Source organism: Erythranthe guttata, chromosome 6 (assembly GCF_056151865.1).
Source record: "Erythranthe guttata isolate IM_541 chromosome 6, IM_541, whole genome shotgun sequence".
Taxonomy (NCBI): domain Eukaryota; kingdom Viridiplantae; phylum Streptophyta; class Magnoliopsida; order Lamiales; family Phrymaceae; genus Erythranthe; species Erythranthe guttata.
The window spans coordinates 3,988,827-4,010,366 of record NC_142538.1 but is presented as its reverse complement, the minus strand read 5'-3'; the positions used below and the strand labels follow the sequence as shown (position 1 = coordinate 4,010,366).

The following is a 21,540-nucleotide window of genomic DNA, read 5'->3' as shown; positions in this document are numbered from 1 at the left end:
TTGAAAGAATGCTTGATTGTTGAGTAAACACTTAATTACATGATTTTCGTTTCAAAGCCTTTGATCAAATTGAAAATTTCGATCCAAACGCAGCCTTTAAAATATCGATATCGACCATGAATTTAATCACTAATTACCATATGAATAGATTAATCTTTCTTTAATTATCGGGCTCTATTTAATTAATCATAATGAAATATGTTATGGATAATAGGCCCGAACCGGGGAGATGGATTAAAACTAAACGGGCCTGGAAATTTATTGGGCCAACTTTTACCATAATTAATTCAAGCGGTAATATGCTATGAGTCCCTCAAATCAAACCTAATTTGAACTAAATGACAAGTCTAAATTCAATCTTTTAATTAAATCCTCAACTTGAAATAATATATGACTCACATCCCTAACTTTTTTTAATCCCTATCTTGTCCTTATTCCTTAAATATTATAACTTACATATACCACGTTTCTCATCTCAGATTTATTTCTCTTCTTCCATCTTCTCTCTCGCTTTTTCCTCTCGTCTTCTTTATATCGATCACTCTCCTCTCTCTTTTTCTCTTACATCTCTATCTTGCTTCTCCATCAAGCACAAAGGTCGGCGACCGAGAGAGCAGGAGTGGAGCGACGGAGGAAGTGGTTGAGGCGGCAGCGGCGGGGTATTGTATGGCGGAGAAACAAGTTTTTCTTTTCTCTTTTTTTTTTATAAGATTTGCTAATTTTTTTCATTTTTTGTACAGATCTGTGATTAAAAGTATATGTTGACTAATTGTATATGTTTTTATTGTTTTTTTAAGAATTTTGGCTTGGTTTTGGATCTGATTTGCTATTTTTATTCGATTTGTTGTAGGTTATTGAACGTTTTTAGGGCAACGATTGCGTGGCGGCACACGTTAGGGTTCAAAATTCCAGATCTAGGTTTTTCAACAGATGGTAGGTGATTATGGGTGCCGACGGCTGCAGTTGTCGCGCTGCTAGGGTTTGACGGCGGCTGCGTCGATTGCTAGGGTTGGCGACGGCTAGGAGTTGTTGGCGGCTAGGGTTTGGAATAGTACACTGTAGTATACTATAGTACTGCGTAGTATACCACAGTACACCGTAGTATACTACAAGTTGATGCACTGTATATGAATATCCATATATGAATAGCAGATGATGCACTGTATATGAATAGCAAGACAATGTGCGAAGAAGTAAAACTCCAGTTTTATATACCTACAAGCATGATAATGACTACGGTAAATATAGATAACTGCAGTTATTGATAGAAGATTTGAATAGAAAAATAAAAAAAATAACATATATATATTTTTTAAATTTTCAATACATGTTACGTAAAAAAAGGATTTTTTTTTATAATAATGTATAAAATACTAAAAAGACGAAAGGAAAAAAAAAAGGACAAATCAGTATTCTGTAAAAATAAAATTTAGAAAAATTAAAAAATTAAATGCAGACTAAGAAAATGATAAATGCAATTTGAATTTATTTAAGGTAAATTTCGAATTTGGTAGGAGAAGGGCATTTTTGGAATAAATTTAATAAAGGATGTGAAGCAAATGTTTAGTTAGACTTGTCATTTAGTTCTAATAAGTTTTGTCACTAGGGACCTATACCTTAAGACCCCTTAATTCAATCATATACTAACTTGCAATATAAATAACATTTATTGGGCTAAAACGTAATTACTACAAACCTCAAGGGTAAGTGTGAAAACTGAAAAAAGGTTACGCCTTGTTTATATTTCCAAAACCCTCGACTCTGCGCAACTATTCACTCCTTCATCCTTCGTCGTCATCGGCAAGTCCACTTCATCGCTGACTTCTGTGTGTATGTATCTCTATTCCTCGCTTTTTTCCGTTTAATTTTTTGTGCATTTATCGGCGGCGCGTGAGATCTCATCAGTACAAGCGTTCATATTCGTTATATTGATTTTTGTTTTCTCTCTCGATTTTTGCGTTTTCTCCTTGATGCATTTCCTTATATTTGTTTCGATTTTTGATTGGATTGTTTAGTAATATTTTTTTACAAATAATACGCAGTTGATTTTCATTTTTGCTTGGTTTTTTTGGCTTGTGTATATGATTACTGTGTAAAATTGCAGAGAAAGGAGCTAAATTTATAGCGGGATAAGTATGTTGGACATTAATCTCTTTCGTGAAGAGAAGGGAGGCAACCCTGAGAAAATTAGGGAATCTCAGCGCCGTCGTTTTGCCAATGTTAACCTTGTCGATGAGGTTATTGAGCTCGACAAAGCTTGGAGGCAACGTAATCTTCTTCTATTCGCTATTGTTCTAATCCCTTATTTTTCCATCATTTTACGGATTCATGGAACTTTGAGTTGATATTGGTTGTAGGCCAATTCGAGTTGGATGGCTTGAGGTCGGATAAAAACAAGATTAGCAAAGAGATTGCCCGCCTCAAAATTGTGAGTGCTCCTGGAATATATATTTTATTTAATCAATTTCGTGTTTTCGTAGATAAAAATCTGACTAAGGATGTTTCTTTTCCCTAATGTGCTTTGAGCTGACGGTTCTGCTAGGAAATGTTGTATTAGGATTTTGAATAAAATAAATGGGAAGTAAAATATGATGGGGGTACCATCTTGTACCTAAAACATAAGGAAAAAAATGTGAAAATGAGAATCAGAAGGGGGGTATACACATTTTTATTCAATTAGAGGACTCGCAGAGTCGCATCTAAAAATATTGCAAATATAAAAAAGAACACCTATCTATTGAGTTATGAATCTATATCTTCTTTGACAATGCGGAATATACAAGGTTCTTCCGTATTGTATCTTAAAGAGGCCATGCACTAGTTTCAATATCTGCAATTTAACTTGGACACAAGTTATGGCTCTGAATATTAAGGAACTGGATTAAATGTGTTTCCTTTTGTGTATTTTGTTAAATTTTTGAGGGAATTGTTTTATGTTATGGAAGTCAGGAGCAGATGCAAGCAGTATGATTGCAACTACTGATGAAAACAGAGAACTGACTGTGAAGAAGGAGGCAGAAGTGCAGCAGGCCCTAGCAGAGGTGCAGTCCAGATTGGCAATTATTGGAAACCTAGTGCACGATTCAGTCCCTATCGACAATAATGAGGTGTTGTCTGCTGTTCTTTTCACCCTTTATACTTACATACTCCTGTATTAATAAATTTTGCGATGAATGATGAGATGTTTTATAGGATAACAATGCTGTTATTCGGTCATGGGGAGAGAAGAGGACTGAGCCGAATCTGAAGAATCATGTGGACCTTGTTGAGCTTCTTGGAATTGCAGATATAAAGAAAGGTTCTCCCTGTACATAAAATAAGTATTTAGATAATTCTGTGATGTATTTGAACGTAAATAAGCCTGAGACATATTTAGCTCATTGTTATGTTATTTCACCTTTCAACCTGTGCAGCAATTAGTTGTCGTTGTGCAGCACACGTCTCTTACCAATTGTCTGATCTTTGAAACTTTGTACACCTACAATTTTATTGTAGTAACTAGTTAGCTAATACAATGTGATTTTGAATGTTTTAGGTGCGAATGTAGCGGGAGGCAGGGGTTTCTATCTCAAAGGGGATGGAGTACGACTTAACCAAGCTCTTATCAACTTTGGTCTTGATTTTTTGGAGAAGAGGGGATTTACTGCGTTGCACACTCCTTTTTTCATGAGGAAAGATATTATGGCTAAATGTGCTCAGTTGGCCCAGTTTGATGAGGAACTTTACAAGGTAACTATTCGATCAAGTTTAATAGGTTAGGACAATTATTTTTAGGCAAATTACTGTTATAAGGAAATTGCGTATTATGAATATAGCTGAACTAAGTGTCACATTGAAGAAATAAAATATTGTTCAAATAGGGCTGAGAAAGTTTCACTGACAACTTGGATCTGTTCATTTGTCTTTTTGATGTGCTGCCTCGCATAATTGACATGCATATAACCTAAGTTTATCAGTTCCAAACTCCTGATGAACTGAACCCGAATTGAGGTTTGAGTTAGTGGTTCTCCTTCAAGATTATATGCTACTTATTATGCTTATGAACACTACCCCTTTCAAACTAATATTCGATTTAATTATTTGCAGAAATATACTATTGCATGTATATATTATTAGTGTATGTACGTCTAGTTAGAATGAGAAATGTTTATAGACTTTTTGGAAGCTGAAATATGACTAAGTTGTTGGTGTTTTAACAGGTTACTGGAGAGGGTGAGGACAAATACCTGATTGCGACAGCTGAACAACCACTTTGTGCTTATCATCTGGACGAATGGATTCATCCTTCACAACTGCCATTGAGGTAGGGTATCTATGTAAATCATGCCTTAATTTGCTTGTCTTGGTAAGTTGTAGTTTTATCCTGAGTTTCAAACTGTTTTTAAGAAAACCAGAAGAATTTCGATTGTTTGTACTTTTCTTTTCTATATGAAGCGACCTCGTGACTTCTATCAGATATGCTGGATACTCATCGTGCTTCCGTAAAGAAGCTGGTTCGCATGGTCGAGATACTCTGGGAATTTTCCGTGTTCATCAGTTTGAAAAGATTGAACAGTTCTGTATAACCACTCCAAATGGAAATGACTCCTGGGAGATGCATGAAGAGATGCTAAAAAATTCTGAGGATTTCTACAAGCTGGTATCTTTTTTTCCTCCCCTCTTTACTGAATGAATTTCTCTTTTACATATTCCAAAAAGACTTCTGCTTGTCTCTAGCCAATTTAGCACGACAGGTTATTTATTTAATGATTGTACCATAAGTTTGACATCTGCTCGTATATTGAAATTTATTTATTCTATGTGCAGCTTAATATCCCCTACCAAGTTGTAGCTATCGTATCTGGTGCACTGAATGATGCTGCTGCCAAAAAGTACGACTTGGAAGGATGGTTCCCAGCATCAAAGGCATACAGAGAACTTGTTTCCTGCTCTAACTGTACTGACTATCAGTCAAGAAGATTAGAAACCCGATTTGGGCAAAAAAAGGTTAGAATAATCTTTTCCTTCATTGAGTTCTTGCTGTTTTATTTGCTCTATTTACTTCTCAGTACCACCAGTATTTTAGGGAGGATCATTTTTATTTGTGAAAAATGATTTAACTAATCACAAATAATGGTTGCAGAGCAACGACAAGTCTAAGGAATATGTCCACATGTTGAACTCTACGCTGACAGCAACCGAGAGGACAATGTGCTGTATTCTCGAGAACAATCAGAGAGAGGATGGAGTAGAAATACCAGAGGTTCTAAGAGAGTTCATGGGTGGGAAATCCTTCATTCCTTTCAAGAACACTGTGAAAGAGACAAAGGGGAAGAAGACCAAAGAATGAGCCAATCATCATTCTTTAAGGTTTTTTTCTTGCAAATGCCTACGGATGTTCTACAGGTGTTGAATTGCAAGATATTTATTGTTTTTTATAGAGACAAAAAACGAATTGTGGATTGACTCTCTTTACCCTTTCAGGCCATTACGACATCATCTAGTATTTTTAGACCGTTTGTTGAATTGTTGAACGCACATTTGCCAAGTTCCTTTGTTTGTTCGTATTTTAGTTTGGTTTTTCTTTTTCTTTTTTTCCTGAGGGCAAAGGGATGTTTAGAATTGATTCATAAGGAGTGTATTGTGTTCTGTTCTATATAACTATTTCGTGGAATAATTTGTCTTTTTTCAACTGAAACCAATCTGCAGATGAACTAGAAGACCCATGTATTGAATCCAACAGTAAGGAAAGATTTCTATTCAGGCAACACTATTAATATATGATTATTTTCAGGTTATAATAAAATTTGAAAAATCGTAAAGCTAGCAAGTTCTCTAACTACAATTGGTAGCCAATTTAAGATGCAAAGGATGCAGGTTTCTACTCAGAGCTTTGATTCATTTTCGACACATGTAAAGACCGACAGAAAATTTAGAAATGAATAACTGAGACATAAAAACAGCACGATAAAGGGTTTGCTAGAATTCCTAATCCCACAATAGACGATTCATTCCCCATATAGCCGATAGAAGTATGTATCTACTACGCAACCACATTTAACAATCCAGGAAAATTTGAGAATTCGATTCAAAGAGAAAAGGCAAGGATCTCTAATCACGTTGTTACATCGGTCCGAGGAAGTCCAAGATTCAAAAACAGGTGTCATTTTTTTGTTTCGAAACTAGCAAGCAAATTCAACCACAATAACATCAATAAAAAACCAGCATTATGGTTGCGTGTACATATTACTGATACTAAGATAAGCTACACATGTTTTGTTTTTTCCCCCCGATGAGACATGAATATAATACAACACATTCCTGTTAGATCACATTGCTAAGCTCCTTCTGCAGAGGTTCCCTTCGATGTGCTGATATACAGAACTGTATTAAAGAAAACAAACAAAGCAATTACATCTTGATTCAGAGATAAACAGCCAAAAATAAAACTTACGAGATTCAAAGTATATAATCTAATTGCCGCTTACCATTGTTTCCTCGAATAAAGGCATCCCCATATTTGTTCTTCAACTGGCCATTAACATACTCCTCTGTTTGTTCCATGGCAATATTCATGTATCCATCCAGACATGCAAGAATACCTGTCGAATAAATAAACACCCATTAGTTGAACATTTGTCAAGCTAATAACATAGTGACAAGAATATCTAGTCCACCTTGATTATCTAGGATATTCATGCGGTGTCATGGACTGAAATTGAACGATTAAGTTCATAAATATTAACTAGCCTTTTCGATAGTTAACACCTTCGTAAGCACACGATTTTAACACATACACAAGGATGTGAAATTATTCAAAGAAATCAATTAAGCATATATTTTAGCCATCTCGACAATTTCTTTTTCTGAAATCAGTATTACCCGGACTTTATAAAAAACATGTAGAGCGATTACAATTAGCGATTATAATTACAACAACCTACCATCAGTATTTGCAAAAAAAATGCACACATAGAGGAAAAAATGAAGGCAAACAGGATTAAAGGATGGTGGTTCCAAGAATAACATAATTATGTAAAACAAGCACATTTAAATAAAATAACAGCAGAAACGAAACAAGGAAAAGGCAACAAGGAAAATGTAAGAGACCTCTATAGTCGACACCAGAGTTCAATTTGACTACAACTGGTCGGCCACGTATTGATTTGAGAAAATCAGCTGGAGTCTTGGTGTTCGAAGTTTTGTCTCCTGATCCACTCATTGTTCGAATTAATCGTCCAACTGCTGCCAAGAACAAACAAACACACACACACACACATGCACAATTAGCACAGCATCAACACAGAGGCGAATGAGCAAATTCTAGTAAGGTCAATGAAAGCAATGGCAGATGATTTGAATAGTTTCTAACTGGAAGAAAGAAATGTATAAATTCTAATTTCCCAAACTAAAATACGATTTTCAATACACGATCCAGAGCCCCAACCAGTATGTTAGATTGGTTTCACACTTTTACTTTACAACAGTGGTAATCATAATTACTGTTTGCAACACTTTAAACCCTAATCCCACAATGAAGCCCTAACATTATGCATTTGCAACCACCAAAGTTTAAACGAGTTCACATGCATCTAAATAAGCATTACAGCAAAGAGTTAAGTCTCTCCACTCAATTACGAGAATTAGGGCAACTCCAAAATCACTAGAAAATCAAAACCTAATTATAATGAGTACTTGCGCACATTCTAACGAAATTCAACACACAAATAAAAGAAAAGGCAGATGTTCGTGAAGAAAATTATATCCACAAAACCTAAATTAAATTTTTGAAAGCAAATTAAGAACTTGGAAAACAAATCGTCATAATAATGGCTTCCACGCCGGAAAATCATGCGAAAACGTCTGAATTAAACATAAGTAAACAGCGAGAGAGAAACTTACACAGAAATAAGGAATCTCCGGCGGACGATGTTCCGATCGGTGAAGGAGAAGAAATACAGTATTAACAGTGAATTTAGGGGTTTTTGTCAAACGTTTTGAGTTTTAGGTTTGGGCTGAATATTTGGATAAGAAATAGGCTGCTGAAGTTTTTATAAGAAACGGGCTTTCTGGTGAATTGAGCCTTTTTAATTCAGTGAAATTTGGGCTTTCTAAGTACTTATCTCTGACTTTAATTAAATAGATCAAAATTGAATAACAAAATTAGTGGTGGAAATCAGAATGGAATTTCCGAATTCCATAAATTCCGATGATTTTTTCATTCCGAATTACAAATTTTTTCGAAATATTTGGAATGGAATCGGAATTGTATATAAAATTATTTACAATTTTGATTTCCGATCCGATTTTAGTTTTGAATATTTCATTTTTTTAATATATAATATAATTTTATGAGGTATTTTGTAATTATATTAATATAACTTATATTGTATTTTATACGAAAAATATAAATATTCAAGAGTCAAGTAAACTAAAACCTGCAAAAATTCGGAAAAAAATGTGTAAATTCGCATTACATCCAAATTTGGAATCAGAATGAATTTTGGCGCACTGGTTTTTTTGGTAAATTTCACTTTCCCCCTTATACTTTGGTTCGATATCATTTTATCCCCTTCTACTCTCAATTGCATCGATTTGACCCTCTGTACTTGAAAAATTGTCTGAATGTGGCTACCGCCGTTAGTTTTTAGACATTTAACTTTAACACCATTTGATTTGAGTCTGAAAATTACAAAAAAAAATCACCCCTCCCAATTTAAATAATTATTAACATAAAATTAAAAAAATTAAAAAAAAAATTGTTGCCGCCGTCGTGGACTATGCTTTCTCTTTGTCTTGAATTTTCAGACTACATGGTGTTAAGGTCAAATGTTAGACAACTAACAACGAGAGCCATAATAAGACAATTTTTCAAGTATAGTGGGACAAATAAATGCAATCAGGAATAGAAGATGAATAAATGATATCGAACCAAAGTAAAAGAGGAGGAAGTGAAATTTACCCATTAAGTTTTAAACGGAACTTGAAACCCATTTTTCACTACCGAAAAAAATGATTTTTTTTTTCTCCAAAGAAGTCATTTCCGATCTGTTCAGTCCGATTTCCAACCTTTTATTTTCAATTTAACTAAAACAAAAGTGAAGAAAAAAAATTCCCATGATAGTGCCAAATAATACTCTCCATATTTCAAAAAGATGAAACTGATAAAATAATGGATATCTTCTCCATCTCCTCCGCCGTTCACTACTCTCACACACCACCACCTTTCACTCTCGCCGGTAAACACCACCACGCCACCACCACTTCCGCTGCCTCACTCATCCTCGCCTCCAGCTCACCACAAGACTTTCCCCAAAATCCCAACACCAATTCCGCCGGCCTCCGCCGCCCCGCCACTCAGAAGCCTCTTAAAACCTCCATCCCGCAGCAACCCTCCCAACTTCCAGAAAACCCCCTCAAAAAGTTCGTCAACTTCCAAAATACCCCCTCCGCCACCAATTCACCACCCCACGACACTCTCAGCAACAAATTATGGCTATCCAGCAAACTTTCCCCTCCTCCACCCCCACCCCCACCCCCACCCCCACCACCACCCCCATTGCGAGAAATTGAACTCGAAGATGAGGGTTTTGAAAATTCAGAAGAAAAAAAAAAAGAAGTGGAGTTCAGGGAAAAGGGCAAGATCTTCGTGGGTAATTTACCACTCTGGATAAAGAAAATCGAGGTAGCCGATTTCTTCAGGCAATTTGGGCCGATAAAGAATGTGATTCTGGTAAAGGGTCACAATGACCTAGAGAGGAATATGGGGTTTGGGTTTGTGATCTACAGCGGGAGCACGGCCGAAAAGGCGGCAATGAAGGCCGTCGAATTCGATGGGGTCGAGTTTCGCGGACGGGTGTTAACCGTGAAGTTGGATGATGGAAATCGAATAAAGGGGAAATATTTCGATAGGGCAAAGTGGGTGGAGGGCAAAGAAGATGATGCGGTGGAGTATAGGTCCAAGTGGCATGAAGAAAGGGAAGTTTCACGAGTCGATTTCCGGAAGGTTCTAGAATCCCAACCCGAGAATTGGCAGGCCGTTGTGGAATCGTTTGAGCGGATTAAGAAGGTAAAAAAAATTGAAATTGTTTCTTGTTAATACACAAAGGATGTATATTGTTTTAAGAAGATATTTGCAGTAATTAAATACGAGAATGCTCGATAAAAGGAAACGGACCGTAAACTCGTTCATAATGGGATTATGTAGGGGAATTCGTATTGGTAACGTATGTAGGTGGTATACGTTAGTTGTTACGTATATCACCGAATTATGTTGTTATATATAGTGTGTTATAACATGATAGTTTAATAATTGTACTTGCAACGAGACTTCGTATGCTATGGTACCGTTTTGTACTGAAGTTCGGATTGCTTACGGTACCATTTTCGATATGTTTCTGGTTGTAAGAGAGTGAACAAAATTACTGAAACAATGTGATGTATCTTGTTTATAATTTTGTAGCCTTCAAGAAAAGAGTTCGGGTTGATTGTGAACTACTACGCAAGGCGAGGAGACATGCATCGTGCACGTGAAATGTTTGAGAAGATGCGGGCCCGCGGAATAGAGCCAACATTACATGTATACACAAAGTAAAAAAGAAAATATTATGTTTTATTTTTAGCTATTTAATGATTCACTTCAGCCCAGTGGTCTTATGGACACGTATAGGGCTGAAGTTGATCGTAAATAAAATCCTAAAATCCTTATAAATGAGCTTTTATACCATTAAATTGTAATTCTCGAACATTTTTCTATGCACACTCTATTTAATCTTTTGTATTTTTAAAGTAGTTTCGATTAAAATGTTTATTTGCGTTGTGCAGCCTCATTCTTGCATATTCAGTAGGAAGAGATATGGACGAAGCACTGTCATGCGTTAGGAAGATGAGAGACGAGGGCATTGAATTGAGTTTGGTAACGTACAGTATTATTGTCGGAGGATTTGCAAAAACGGGGAACATTGAGTAAGTAGAAATGCATAGTATATATTATATGAGTTGTCTATTACGATTTTTAACGACCTTTTCTAATGTGTTTTTATTTTCTGATTAATCTTGTTATTTTTCAATTTTTTTTTTTATTTTTTCGTTTTCTGTCTGATATTTGTTTCCGCCATTTGTGGAAGAGCTGCAGAGCGTTGGTTTAAGGAGGCGAAAGAAAAAATCACATCCCTAAACGGAATCATATACGGGAACATCATTTATGCTAATTGGTGGGTTGAATTTTTTTTTTTTTAAACACGAGTAGTGCTTTTTCTAATTTTATTTTTTTATTATGCCCGTCATGAAAATATTACAATGTTTTTATATGTATTTATAAATGCAGTCAAACGTATAACTTAAACCGTGCCGAAGAATTGATAAGAGAGATGGAAGAAGAGGGTATAGACGCTCCGATCGACATATATCACACCATGATGGATGGTTATACGATGACGCAGAATGAAGAGAAATGTCTAATGGTTTTCGACAGACTTAAGGTTAAAATAATTATGAAATTCGTGCTATTGTATTTATTTATTTATTTATATTTATAACAATATATTGCATACTAACATTTGTAATTGCTATAGGAATGTGGCTTTACACCATCGGTAATTACTTACGGGTGTCTCATCAATCTTTATACCAAGGTAGCCGATATATATAATATATATAATACATGGTATTTATTCATTTCAAGTATGTGTAAAAAAAGACAATTTTAACCTTTTTCGACCTCGACAGATAGGAAAAGTTCACAAAGCTATGGAAATCAGCGAGGCTATGAAAACGGCAGGCATAAAGCACAACCTGAAGACGTATTCCATGTTGATAAACGGGTTTATAATCTTGAAAGATTGGGCAAACGCTTTTTCGGTTTTCGAAGATTTAGTTTCGGATGGTTTAAAACCGGATGTCATTCTCTACAATAATATCGTAAAAGCATTTTGCGGAATGGGTAACATGGATCGAGCTATTCGTACAGTCGAGGAAATGAAAAAGGAGAGGCGTAGGCCAACTTCTAGAACATTCATGCCTATTATTCATTCCTTCGCACGAGCTGGAAATAATCGAAGAGCACTCGATGTTTTTGATATGATGAGAAAAAGTGGCTGCATACCCACTGTTCAAACTTATAATGCTCTCATTCTTGGCCTCGTCGAAAAACGTCAGGTACGTAAATATTATTTTTCTAAAAAAAATATTATTAATGAGTTTAAATTCAATTTTGCAGTTAAAATTATGGTTTAAGGGAGGTCTTTGTAATGTTTTTCAAATACAATGGATCCATATGTAATTAGACCTAACCTCAGGGAGAACAATGTAATTTACTAAATATTTGGTCAAGGGTAAGTAAATATGGATTTTCAACAAATTCAATGGTCAATTGAGTTAAATGTTAGCTAATATCATATTCCAAGGGAGGTAAACATAATTTTCCAAATCAGAGGGGCCTAGTTGCAATTACACATAACCTCAGGGAAGTAGGTGCAATTTACCCTTTTTTTCTTTTTTTTTTTTAAATATTTTAGCTTTGAGTGAACTGTTTGTGTTGTTTATTTAATGCAGATGGACAAGGCTGTGGGTATATTAGACGAGATATTGCTAGCTGGCATAAGTCCGAACGAGCATACATACACAACAATTATGCATGGATATGCATCGTTGGGCGACACTGGAAAAGCTTTCGAGTATTTTTCAAAATTGAAAAACGAGGGGCTTGAGCTCGATGTGTATACTTACGAGGCCTTACTCAAAGCGTGCTGTAAATCAGGCAGGATGCAAAGTGCTTTAGCTGTCACTAAAGAGATGAGAGCTCAAAATATCCCTAGAAATACTTTTATATACAACATATTAATCGACGGGTACGCGATTAATTACTTTATTATATCCAATTGTTCCAATGTTTTCCGATTTTTTTGATGTCTTAATATTTATTTATTATTCAGATGGGCGCGAAGGGGTGATGTATGGGAGGCTGCAGATTTGATGCAGCAAATGAGGCAAGAAGGGGTACAGCCAGATATCCATACTTACACGTCTTTCGTAAATGCTTGTTGCAAGGCTGGAGATATGACGGTACGTTATTACACGATTACTTTTTTCTTTTTTTGTAAGCATAATATACTTTTTTCTTTATTTTCATTAGGCGTGGGAATTGGAACGGAAATTCTGATTCCCGCCGATTCCAATCCAAAATGTTACGATTTTGGAATAATGTTTTTCATTCCGAATTCCAAAATTCCGATTTTTTGATTTTTTTATTTATTTATTGAAATTGGAATACACATGTGAATCTGATTTCCGACCGGATTTTTATTCCTGAAAAATCTGATTTTTTTTTTCCGAAAAATACATTTATAGTACCAAAATTGTTATATATTTTATATTTTATGTTGCAAAAAATTGGAATTTTTGTTCTGTCGATTCCGATTTGAAAATTTCCGAAATTCTGATTTTTTTTTTTTTTCCGATTTTCTTTTTGGAACTTAATCGGAATTAAAATTTCACTTTCGAAAAAATTAGAATTTTTCTTAAAGTGCTAATTTCGATCTGATCCGTTTGATTTCCAACCCTAATTTTCATATCCCCTTGTTTTCCCTCTCCAACTTCTTTTAGAGAGCAACAAAAACGATTCAAGAAATGGAAGCACACGGAGTGAAGGCCAACGTAAAAACCTACACGTCACTCATACACGGGTGGGCCCGTGCGTCCCTCCCCGAGAAGGCATTGAGATGCTTCGACGAGATGAAACGGGCCGGGCTAAAGCCCGACAAAGCCGCGTTCCATTGTCTGATGACATCACTGCTGACTAGGGCAACCGTGGCAGAGGGCTACATCTACAACGGAATCTTGAAATTGTGCGAGGAGATGGTGGAGTGCGGTTTGACGGTCGATATGGGCACCGCGGTTCATTGGTCGAAATGCTTGCGGAAAATCGAACGGAGCGGCGGTGGAATAACTGAGGCCGTTCAGAGGACTTTCCCTCCCGATTGGAACTCGCACAAGACCCTCACCGCTATTTCTGATGTCAGCAATGATGACAGCGATGATGATGATGGTGATGATGATGACAGCGGGTTTCGAGACAGTGATTCCGATGGTGAAGATGTCACGGATTTCAACGGAAAGTTTCGATCTTGAGATTTCTTGTTTCTTTTTTTTTTTCGTTCTTATTTGCAGTTTTGTAAAGGTAATTTTTTTTTTCTGTGAAGATTTTGAAGTGTTGATTGTTAATTTGGACAACATAGGAAAGTGCTACCTAGGATTTTGTCCATAATGCTTTGTCTGTAAAATGAATGCTTTAAAATCAGAGCAGCAGGGAAAAGTACTTATACATTTGACTTTGTTACATGTTAATTAAGCTTATTAAGCTTACCAACCCTCCTTAAAAGAGTTGTTATATAATATTTACTATTAGAGTAAAGGTCTAAGATTCGAATATGTTTTTAACTGTTTGTAAAACAAACTTTTACTCTTGCTTCTCTTAAAATAAGTTGTTTTTAAGCTATAATTTTAAAAGTATCCGCGTACCTGTTTTTTCTTTTTTTCTATTTTAGTTGATTTTTCGACTAATTTGCAAACATCACAAACGTCTAAAAATAAGCACTAAATCTCAACTTAACTCAGGTGGTGTTTGCAAAAGCTTTTAGAAATAGATTATGAGTTTTTTTTTTTTTTTTTTTTTTCTCATAATTTGTTTTTAAGTGTTTCCAAAACCAACTTTTACTTCTCTTAAAATAAGCTATAATTTTAAAGCACTCATGTACCTGTTTTTTTTTTTTTTTTTTTGATTTTCTAGAATTTTTGCAAACACCCCCCCAACTTCTAGAATTAAATACTTAAAATCAACTGAACTCGCAATCACTAACGTATGCTAACTTATGCTTTTAAGTAACATTATGCAAACACCACATCAGAATCACTAGCTTTTACTTTTATATAAGCTTTTTCAAACACTGGACTATTAGAGATATTTATTTATCGGAAATGCTATTCGCGGTTACGTTTTTGCTATTTGCGGTTCATAAAAAAAACTCTCTCTCTCTCTAAACCTACAAAAACCAAAAATCCGCAAATAGCAAAAAAAAAAAAAAAATTCGAAATCTCGAATTCAAGCTCGAAGAACCATTGGGCTTCGATTTTTTGAGGTAATTTCGACTAATTTCCGTAAAATATGCATTGCCCATGTCGTTTACGCAACCAATTTCATGTTTAAAGCCCCTACAAATCGAATTGTAGGGGCTTTTTTTTTCGGTAATTACAGGCTGCACGCCCAAGTTGGGCGGCCAAGGCGTTTGAACACCCCTTGGCCGCCCAACTTGGGCGTCGGATGCAGCAACAAACGCCCGGTTTGGGCGTGAACCGGGCGAGTGAACGCCCGGTCCAGGCGTCCACTCGCCCGGTTCACGGCCAAACCGGGCGTTCGATTTTGTTTTTTTTTGTTAATTCAATTATATTAATTTAATTAATTTAAAATATGTTTTATGTTTGTAGGATGTCTAACTGGATGAAAAAATTGGGAATGGGAAAAGGAAAGGGTCCCCTGATTCGTCCTCCTGCAAATCTGGTGGAGGAGAGTACTGCGGAACGGGAGGGCAGAACGCACAACCGTAATGTTACCAGTTCTAAACGTCGTGGGGAACGGACTGGTGCTTTTGTACAACCACGTATGACAATTGATGAGGAGGAGGAGACAGAGGCAGAGCCCGAGCAGGAGATGGATAAATATATGGATCCCCACGAGGACGAGTACGATCCAGGCCTACGTTTTCAGCAGAAGTATCAGTTCCCGGTGCCTGATTTGCCATCCGATGATGATGAAGATGACGGTTTGACTCCGCCTCCGCCTCCGGCATATACAATGGCTGGTACTTCCGGTGGTTCTACTCCTGCCCCAAACCCGAGGTCCCGGCCTGGTCCGAAAAAAACTGTTCCTACTCGACCGTGGAAGTTGATTGGTGAGACACCCGGTGGACCAAAATACCCTCATTTGATTCCGAGTTTTGGAGCCCATATTGCCTACAACATCTGGGAGGGAAATGTAATACTTATTAATTTTAATAAATTTTGTTTAAAATGTTTATAGTTGATTTTCCTATTCTTAAATATCAATATATCTTCAATAGGGCCGACATATGCTGAAGTTGCGGTCTCATGCGAAGTCTACTTGGCCGGGCCCCGACGACTATTATAGTGTTTCACTACTGGAGAGTACCGGGTTATATCACTTGCGTTATTGTTCGCTCCCTCAGCACAATAACCCGTTGATAGAGGCTTTTATCGAGAGGTGGCAGCCAGACACCAACAGCTTTCATATGCCGTTTGGAGAGATGACAATTACTCTCCACGATGTGCACTATATCATGCATTTGCGAGTTAGTGGAAAGCGCCCTAACGTTTGGATTGATAAGGCAGATGCGATTTATGCAGGTGCGAGAGCGTTCGGTGTCGAGCCCTGAGATATGGAGAAGTGGTATGGCGGCGGATCCCGGTTAGATGATTTGGATAGGATGTATGGCGACGATTCTTCATTTGCTTCCGAGTTTCGGGTACGAGCATATATTGCGTACTTGCTTGGAAAACTATTGTTTGTCGATAAGAGTGGATCGAAGGTGAAAGCAGATTTTTTCCCACTTTTAGAGCAGATCGATATGATTTCCGACTATTCCTGGGGTTCGGCTACATTGGCCTATTTGTATCGACAATTGGGCATGGCTACGCGAGCTGAGGCGGCGCAGATGGGTGGTTATCTGACACTGTTAAAGGCAATTATTTATTTGTAGTAACCCCTCAATTTTTTCTTTTATTAATATCACCAAAATGTTATGTTTAATATGCCGTATCATTATTTTTGTAGTGTTGGATATATGAGTATTTTCCGTGTTTCCGGCCTCCGATGGTTAACGCACATGTGAATGGAGAGCCCTGGTGTAAGAGGTGGCAGGTGATACATCATATCCCTAAAGACGAGGATATACTTGTTGATTATCGTCGACGTCTTGATTATATGCGTGCGTCAGATGTAAGTATCAAGTTTAAATAAATTAAGATTTATATATTTACTATATTTATTAATACATTTCTATTATTAATACATACGCACAGGTGAATTGGACGCCATTTGGAGTGAATGTGTCGCGTGAAGTTGAAAAGACGGTTCATCACGGGACTATTCGATGGATGGATACGGTCGAGCCTTACATGCCCGATAGAGTTTTGCGTCAGTTCGTATTTCGGCAAATTAAACCGTCGGACCCTATTCGTCCGCTAAAAGGTGCTAAGAGGGAGAGAAAATTAGCATCGTACAAAATTAGCTACGAGCCTGGCGATCAGATGTGGAATATCCCTCACACGCACATGCTTAGTGAAGATTATTATGGTCATTGGGCGCGTCCGGCTTGGGAGTCGACACCGGAGTATTTGCCGTAGTATCTCAACCACACCCACATCCGTATACATCCTAGTACCGAGCCGGTTGAGAGAGCGGAGCCATCTGCAGTTCCGTTTGTGTACGACATCACCCGGGTGTTGCATCCCTACTTCTACGATAACTTGCCACCGCCGACTATTCCAGGATATCGACAGATTCCCGATGACTTTTTCAGGACGATCCAGGACATGTGCGCCCCATTCGCCGAGTATCTACAGTTGGATCGTCCTAATGCTTCTAACGAACAAGACGCAGGATACTCACATATACGACATTCTCAGCGCAGGCATCGGACGAGAGATACGTAGGTGTTTATTTTTTATGTTTTTATTATTCGAACTTCTTTGGTGTTGATGTTTATTTTATTTGGACTTGTTTTTTATTTGATTGGACTTGTTGTTTTTTATTTGATTTGGACTTGTTGTTTGTTTATTTGGACTTGTTTATTTGATTTTGTGTTTTAATTTGAACTTGTTCATGTTTTTTGTTTTTCGATTAATAATAATAATAATAATAATAATAATAATAATAATAATAATAATAATAATAATAATAATAACAACAACTAACAACAACAACAACAACAACATATTCAACAACAACAACAATAACAAAAACAACAACAACAACAACAACAACAACAACAACAACAACAACAACAACAACAACAACAACAATACCACTAAATCAAACACTAGTTAGAATATCCCACGCTTCACGTCGCTCCCGCAACAACAACAACAACAACAATACTACTAAATCAAACACTAGTTAGAATATCCCACGCTTCACGTCGCTCCCGCAATGCCTCTGGCAAATATGCAACAGTATAATTGCTGTATCTCGCCCACTGCAGGTTAAACGGAGGAAGCGGACAGTTGTCATTCAGCTTCAGATACACAAAGTGGCTTCCTGCTTCAAGAAATAGTATAGTCATCTGGTAAGATAACTGTGAAACACCTCCGGGAGCCCAAAGTGGCAAATAAGTCTGATTTCCCGAACTGCTAGCCGACAAGACCAACGCGTTGTAATATGTTGCTACAACCACGCCCACGTCCGTGATCGTCATCCACTTTTGCAGAGGTGCTGGGGCATTATCCCAATAGGCGACACTCGCCAACACCCGATACACTGAATTACCACCACCGAAATAATCATTGAATAACAGCTCGTGACTTCTAATACAGGTATACACATCCAATCTAACATCCATCCAATCATCCTCACTGTTCTTGACTGCACACGCCACGCTCCGATAACCACAATTACCATCCCCTTGAACGTCCGTTCAGGTCACAATCTCCGGAACGAGGCAAAAATGAAGTTCTCCCAACCAACTAGGTCGGGGCATTCGTCCCATTTCGGGTCCACTCACAGTCGATGAACGACCACAGCCACAACTAGATCTCTCAGAAGATGAACCACGGCCTCTGTTGCCTCTTGATCGTCCTCGTCTCGAATTTTCTTCGCCCGGGTATAATGGCAACTCATGCGATGAGTCATCCCTCTGTGTGGAGTTGTTCCGCGGTCTACCTCTCGGGCGGTCCAGTACTGGTGGCTCATTTATCTCCGTTGCCCCAGGATGCATTCGTTCAAAAACGACATCTGCCACGTCCGTGATCTCAATTTCTGAACGTTCACGCAACTCATCAATTAACCCGTCTAGCCTGCCAATAGCCTGTGACCTGTTATCGGGAACAGAACCAACACTTTCTTCTTGGCCAGGCCCGAATCCCGAAACCCATGTCCTCCAAAAAATGTGGACATCCTCAGCATAAAACACACCACGTCGTGCATTCACATTTGCGTCAATTTCATGTTTGCATGGGAGGCCAAGACATTTCCTCATGTAACAGACGCAACTGTCTATATCTTCATCCTTCTCATCGTCCAACATCTTCAGTGCATAATGTGTTACAATTCCACTGGACAATATTTTAAATACGGGCACATTAATCGTCTGGGCCCGAATCCGCTTTGACTTCGCAAATTCGGCCAGAATCTCGTTAAGTTGATCTGCAATCTGTGTGTGATACTGTGCCCAAAATGTGTCAAAGCCACCTGTGGACGAAGCCAACCATCTCTTCAATGCTCTATGGTTGCTCTCCACCCTAATATGATTAAAGTAGGTTATGTTTCAGTAAACAACATGACAGTAAGTTAAGTATATGTATTTAACCACTAATAAATAAATACCTGCTTGTCGATGTATTGCCCAGATGAAAAACTAGATCCGTCCATGCTTTTACAAATTTCTCTTTGTATATCAGCCAAGTGTCTTGGAGGTACTCAATCAACTGTGGATGATTCGCGTAATCGTCCACTAAAACTCTGTAATTCCGGTAGAAATCTTCTTCACACACTGATGTTACCAAAGTTTGCCACGGACCGAGTACAAAAGCAAATCCGTGACGCCTACTATTGCCAAAACACTTTGAAGCACGACGCCCCACATTCATGTTAATGTGCCAAAGACATAATAGATGAGGCACAGTCGGAAATACATTTTCTATCGCCTTTAAGAGCCCTAACTCGCGATCAGTCACGAGTGCACTAGGTAGAGTATGTGGGGGGAAAAGTCTCTTCAACCTTTGCAACACCCATGTATAATGTTCTTCATTTTCATGGCGCATAAATACCACTCCAACAGTAAAAAAATTTCCGACAGGAGTAACACCAACAATCTCCAACAAAGGCAATTTGTACTGATTGGTTTTGTAAGTACTGTCAAGTAGTATAACGTACGGAAACTTACTTAACAATTCGACAGATAGAGGGTGAGCCCACATCAAATTAATAACTGCATGTGTCGTTTCATCTGTACGGAACCACTTGTAATAGTTATGCTCATCAAGCAACCCAATCAAATGTTGCATCACTGTACGGTCACCCCTAACTAATCTTCTCAATTTCGCCTTTTCATTGTATATTTGTTTCGAATAAGCATCGAGACCCAAGCCATTTTGTCTCAAGTTAGCCAAAATCTTCTTGGGCGGCACATGACTTTGTGAAAGATCCTTGATAATCTTCGACTCCGCTTCATTCAATGCACTAAGCCCATGCCCAGACATGTATATCGGAATATGATTATGCTTCCCATATACTATTATGAGCCCCCATCTATCGTCCAACCGCCGCTCTCCGACGATTTGAAAACCACATTTTATTTTTTTGCTACCAGACCTTTTCGAGGCCGCATCTACGTTACTTTCTCGGGGCCCTCCGAACAGGTCACAAGTCAGACACACTTTCTTTATTTTGGGGGCACTTTTTTTAATTAATTTCACGAAAAGAGCTCTTGCAACGGACCTAGCCCAAGCCACTAACTCGTCCCCCGAGTCAAACAATTGAGTTGTTGTAAAATAATCGGTATGATCAACTTCAACTCTAGACGTACTGTCCTGAAAAAAAATATTAAAATTTTATTTTAAAAAAAAAAAAAACATTTGAACCGGACGCCCAACTCGGGCGCCCAAATAAGCTGTACACGCCCAAGTTGGGCGTGCAGTTGGCTGTCGGGCGCCCGCATTGGGCGTATTTGGGCGCCCAAGTTGGGCGTTTGGACAATTTTTCGAGTTTTTTCGATCGAGAAGACGGAATTTTTACCTCGTTAGATCCGCTATCACGATCTTCATCCGATGAGCTCATTTGTGTTCGTATATCACACCAACAAGAATGATTTTTAAGCAAATTCTCTTCAAAAGCTTCTTTTTCTAGAGAGATATAATATTTTAATAATAAACCGCAAATAGCAATTTTGCAACCGCGAAAAGCAAATCTCTTATTTATATTGTCATGTTTAGAGACGGCGTGTTTGTGGCTTGAGGGTATTTTGGACATTTAGGTACGACCAAGTAAATTTGGCCTAAAACTAAATAAAATTAATTACAGGCAACGCAGCGTATTGTCAGAAATAAAATAATTGCCCCACCTCTCATATTCAACCAACGTATGCATAATTCCATTTGTAAGGATAAAACTGAATTATTTAATCTGCGATAAAAGATCCTAATTAATCCGATATCACGATGAATATTTTAATCCTCCACTAATATAATATTAATTAATATGAATTATTAAACCTTGGTATACATGCAGACATTATGGATGGTTGGTAGTATGTTGCATAATAATCATTAATCACT

At 37.6% G+C, this 21,540-nt stretch overlaps 4 protein-coding genes across 5 annotated transcripts; 2 read left to right on the top strand and 2 right to left on the bottom strand.

Annotated features, from left to right (window-relative positions):
* The first annotated feature begins 1,687 nt into the window (after positions 1-1,687).
* On the top strand, positions 1,688-5,653 carry LOC105977649 (seryl-tRNA synthetase / serine-tRNA ligase). Its single transcript, XM_013002980.2, has 10 exons — positions 1,688-1,830; positions 2,105-2,268; positions 2,358-2,428; positions 2,946-3,107; positions 3,193-3,298; positions 3,536-3,729; positions 4,200-4,303; positions 4,456-4,639; positions 4,807-4,986; positions 5,123-5,653. Exons 2-10 carry the CDS (start codon positions 2,136-2,138, stop codon positions 5,327-5,329), a joined length of 1,341 nt encoding a protein of 446 aa, XP_012858434.1. The 5' UTR covers positions 1,688-1,830; positions 2,105-2,135; the 3' UTR covers positions 5,330-5,653.
* Positions 5,654-6,035: 382 nt separating this feature from the next.
* LSM6B (Small nuclear ribonucleoprotein family protein) lies at positions 6,036-8,012 on the bottom strand. Of its 2 annotated transcripts, none has more exons than XM_013002981.2 (4): positions 7,882-8,012; positions 7,090-7,224; positions 6,468-6,581; positions 6,036-6,363 (listed from the first exon to the last, which is right to left on the bottom strand). In XM_013002981.2, exons 2-4 carry the CDS (start codon positions 7,199-7,201, stop codon positions 6,317-6,319), a joined length of 273 nt encoding a protein of 90 aa, XP_012858435.1. In that variant the 5' UTR covers positions 7,202-7,224; positions 7,882-8,012; the 3' UTR covers positions 6,036-6,316. The 2 variants fall into 2 exon arrangements, with proteins under 2 accessions (XP_012858435.1, XP_012858437.1); XM_013002983.2 differs by having other exon boundaries at positions 7,090-7,221; positions 7,882-8,003.
* A 1,067-nt stretch (positions 8,013-9,079) lies between these two features.
* Positions 9,080-14,301, top strand: LOC105977683 (pentatricopeptide (PPR) repeat-containing protein). The gene is made up of 10 exons (XM_013003030.2): positions 9,080-10,048; positions 10,442-10,569; positions 10,804-10,944; positions 11,106-11,192; positions 11,306-11,459; positions 11,553-11,612; positions 11,707-12,135; positions 12,532-12,827; positions 12,912-13,041; positions 13,582-14,301. Exons 1-10 carry the CDS (start codon positions 9,152-9,154, stop codon positions 14,104-14,106), a joined length of 2,847 nt encoding a protein of 948 aa, XP_012858484.1. The 5' UTR covers positions 9,080-9,151; the 3' UTR covers positions 14,107-14,301.
* Positions 14,302-18,155: 3,854 nt separating this feature from the next.
* On the bottom strand, positions 18,156-20,466 carry LOC105976350 (protein FAR1-RELATED SEQUENCE 11-like). Its single transcript, XM_088818850.1, has 3 exons — positions 19,592-20,466; positions 18,734-19,506; positions 18,156-18,631 (listed from the first exon to the last, which is right to left on the bottom strand). Exons 1-3 carry the CDS (start codon positions 20,464-20,466, stop codon positions 18,156-18,158), a joined length of 2,124 nt encoding a protein of 707 aa, XP_088674976.1.
* Between the last annotated feature and the right edge of the window lie 1,074 nt (positions 20,467-21,540).

Bases quoted from the DNA above. Each gene is read 5' to 3' on its own strand.
- LOC105976350 (XM_088818850.1), bottom strand. From the start codon at position 20,466: ATGTCTGGGCATGGGCTTAGTGCATTGAATGAAGCGGAGTCGAAGATT. The intron at 19,507-19,591 runs GTATTTATTTAT...TAATCATATTAG, and splicing joins GGCAATACATCGACAAGCAG to GGTGGAGAGCAACCATAGAG. The intron at 18,632-18,733 runs GTTGGTTGGGAG...TGGCGTGTGCAG, and splicing joins GGGACGAATGCCCCGACCTA to TCAAGAACAGTGAGGATGAT.
- LSM6B (XM_013002981.2), bottom strand. From the start codon at position 7,201: ATGAGTGGATCAGGAGACAAAACTTCGAACACCAAGACTCCAGCTGAT. The intron at 6,582-7,089 runs GTCTCTTACATT...TTTATTCGACAG, and splicing joins CTCTGGTGTCGACTATAGAG to GTATTCTTGCATGTCTGGAT. The intron at 6,364-6,467 runs GTAAGCGGCAAT...TCTTTAATACAG, and splicing joins CTTTATTCGAGGAAACAATG to TTCTGTATATCAGCACATCG.
- LOC105977649 (XM_013002980.2), top strand. From the start codon at position 2,136: ATGTTGGACATTAATCTCTTTCGTGAAGAGAAGGGAGGCAACCCTGAG. The intron at 3,108-3,192 runs GTGTTGTCTGCT...GATGTTTTATAG, and splicing joins TCCCTATCGACAATAATGAG to GATAACAATGCTGTTATTCG. The intron at 4,640-4,806 runs GTATCTTTTTTT...TTCTATGTGCAG, and splicing joins CTGAGGATTTCTACAAGCTG to CTTAATATCCCCTACCAAGT.
- LOC105977683 (XM_013003030.2), top strand. From the start codon at position 9,152: ATGGATATCTTCTCCATCTCCTCCGCCGTTCACTACTCTCACACACCA. The intron at 10,049-10,441 runs GTAAAAAAAATT...ATAATTTTGTAG, and splicing joins CGTTTGAGCGGATTAAGAAG to CCTTCAAGAAAAGAGTTCGG. The intron at 10,570-10,803 runs GTAAAAAAGAAA...TGCGTTGTGCAG, and splicing joins ACATTACATGTATACACAAA to CCTCATTCTTGCATATTCAG.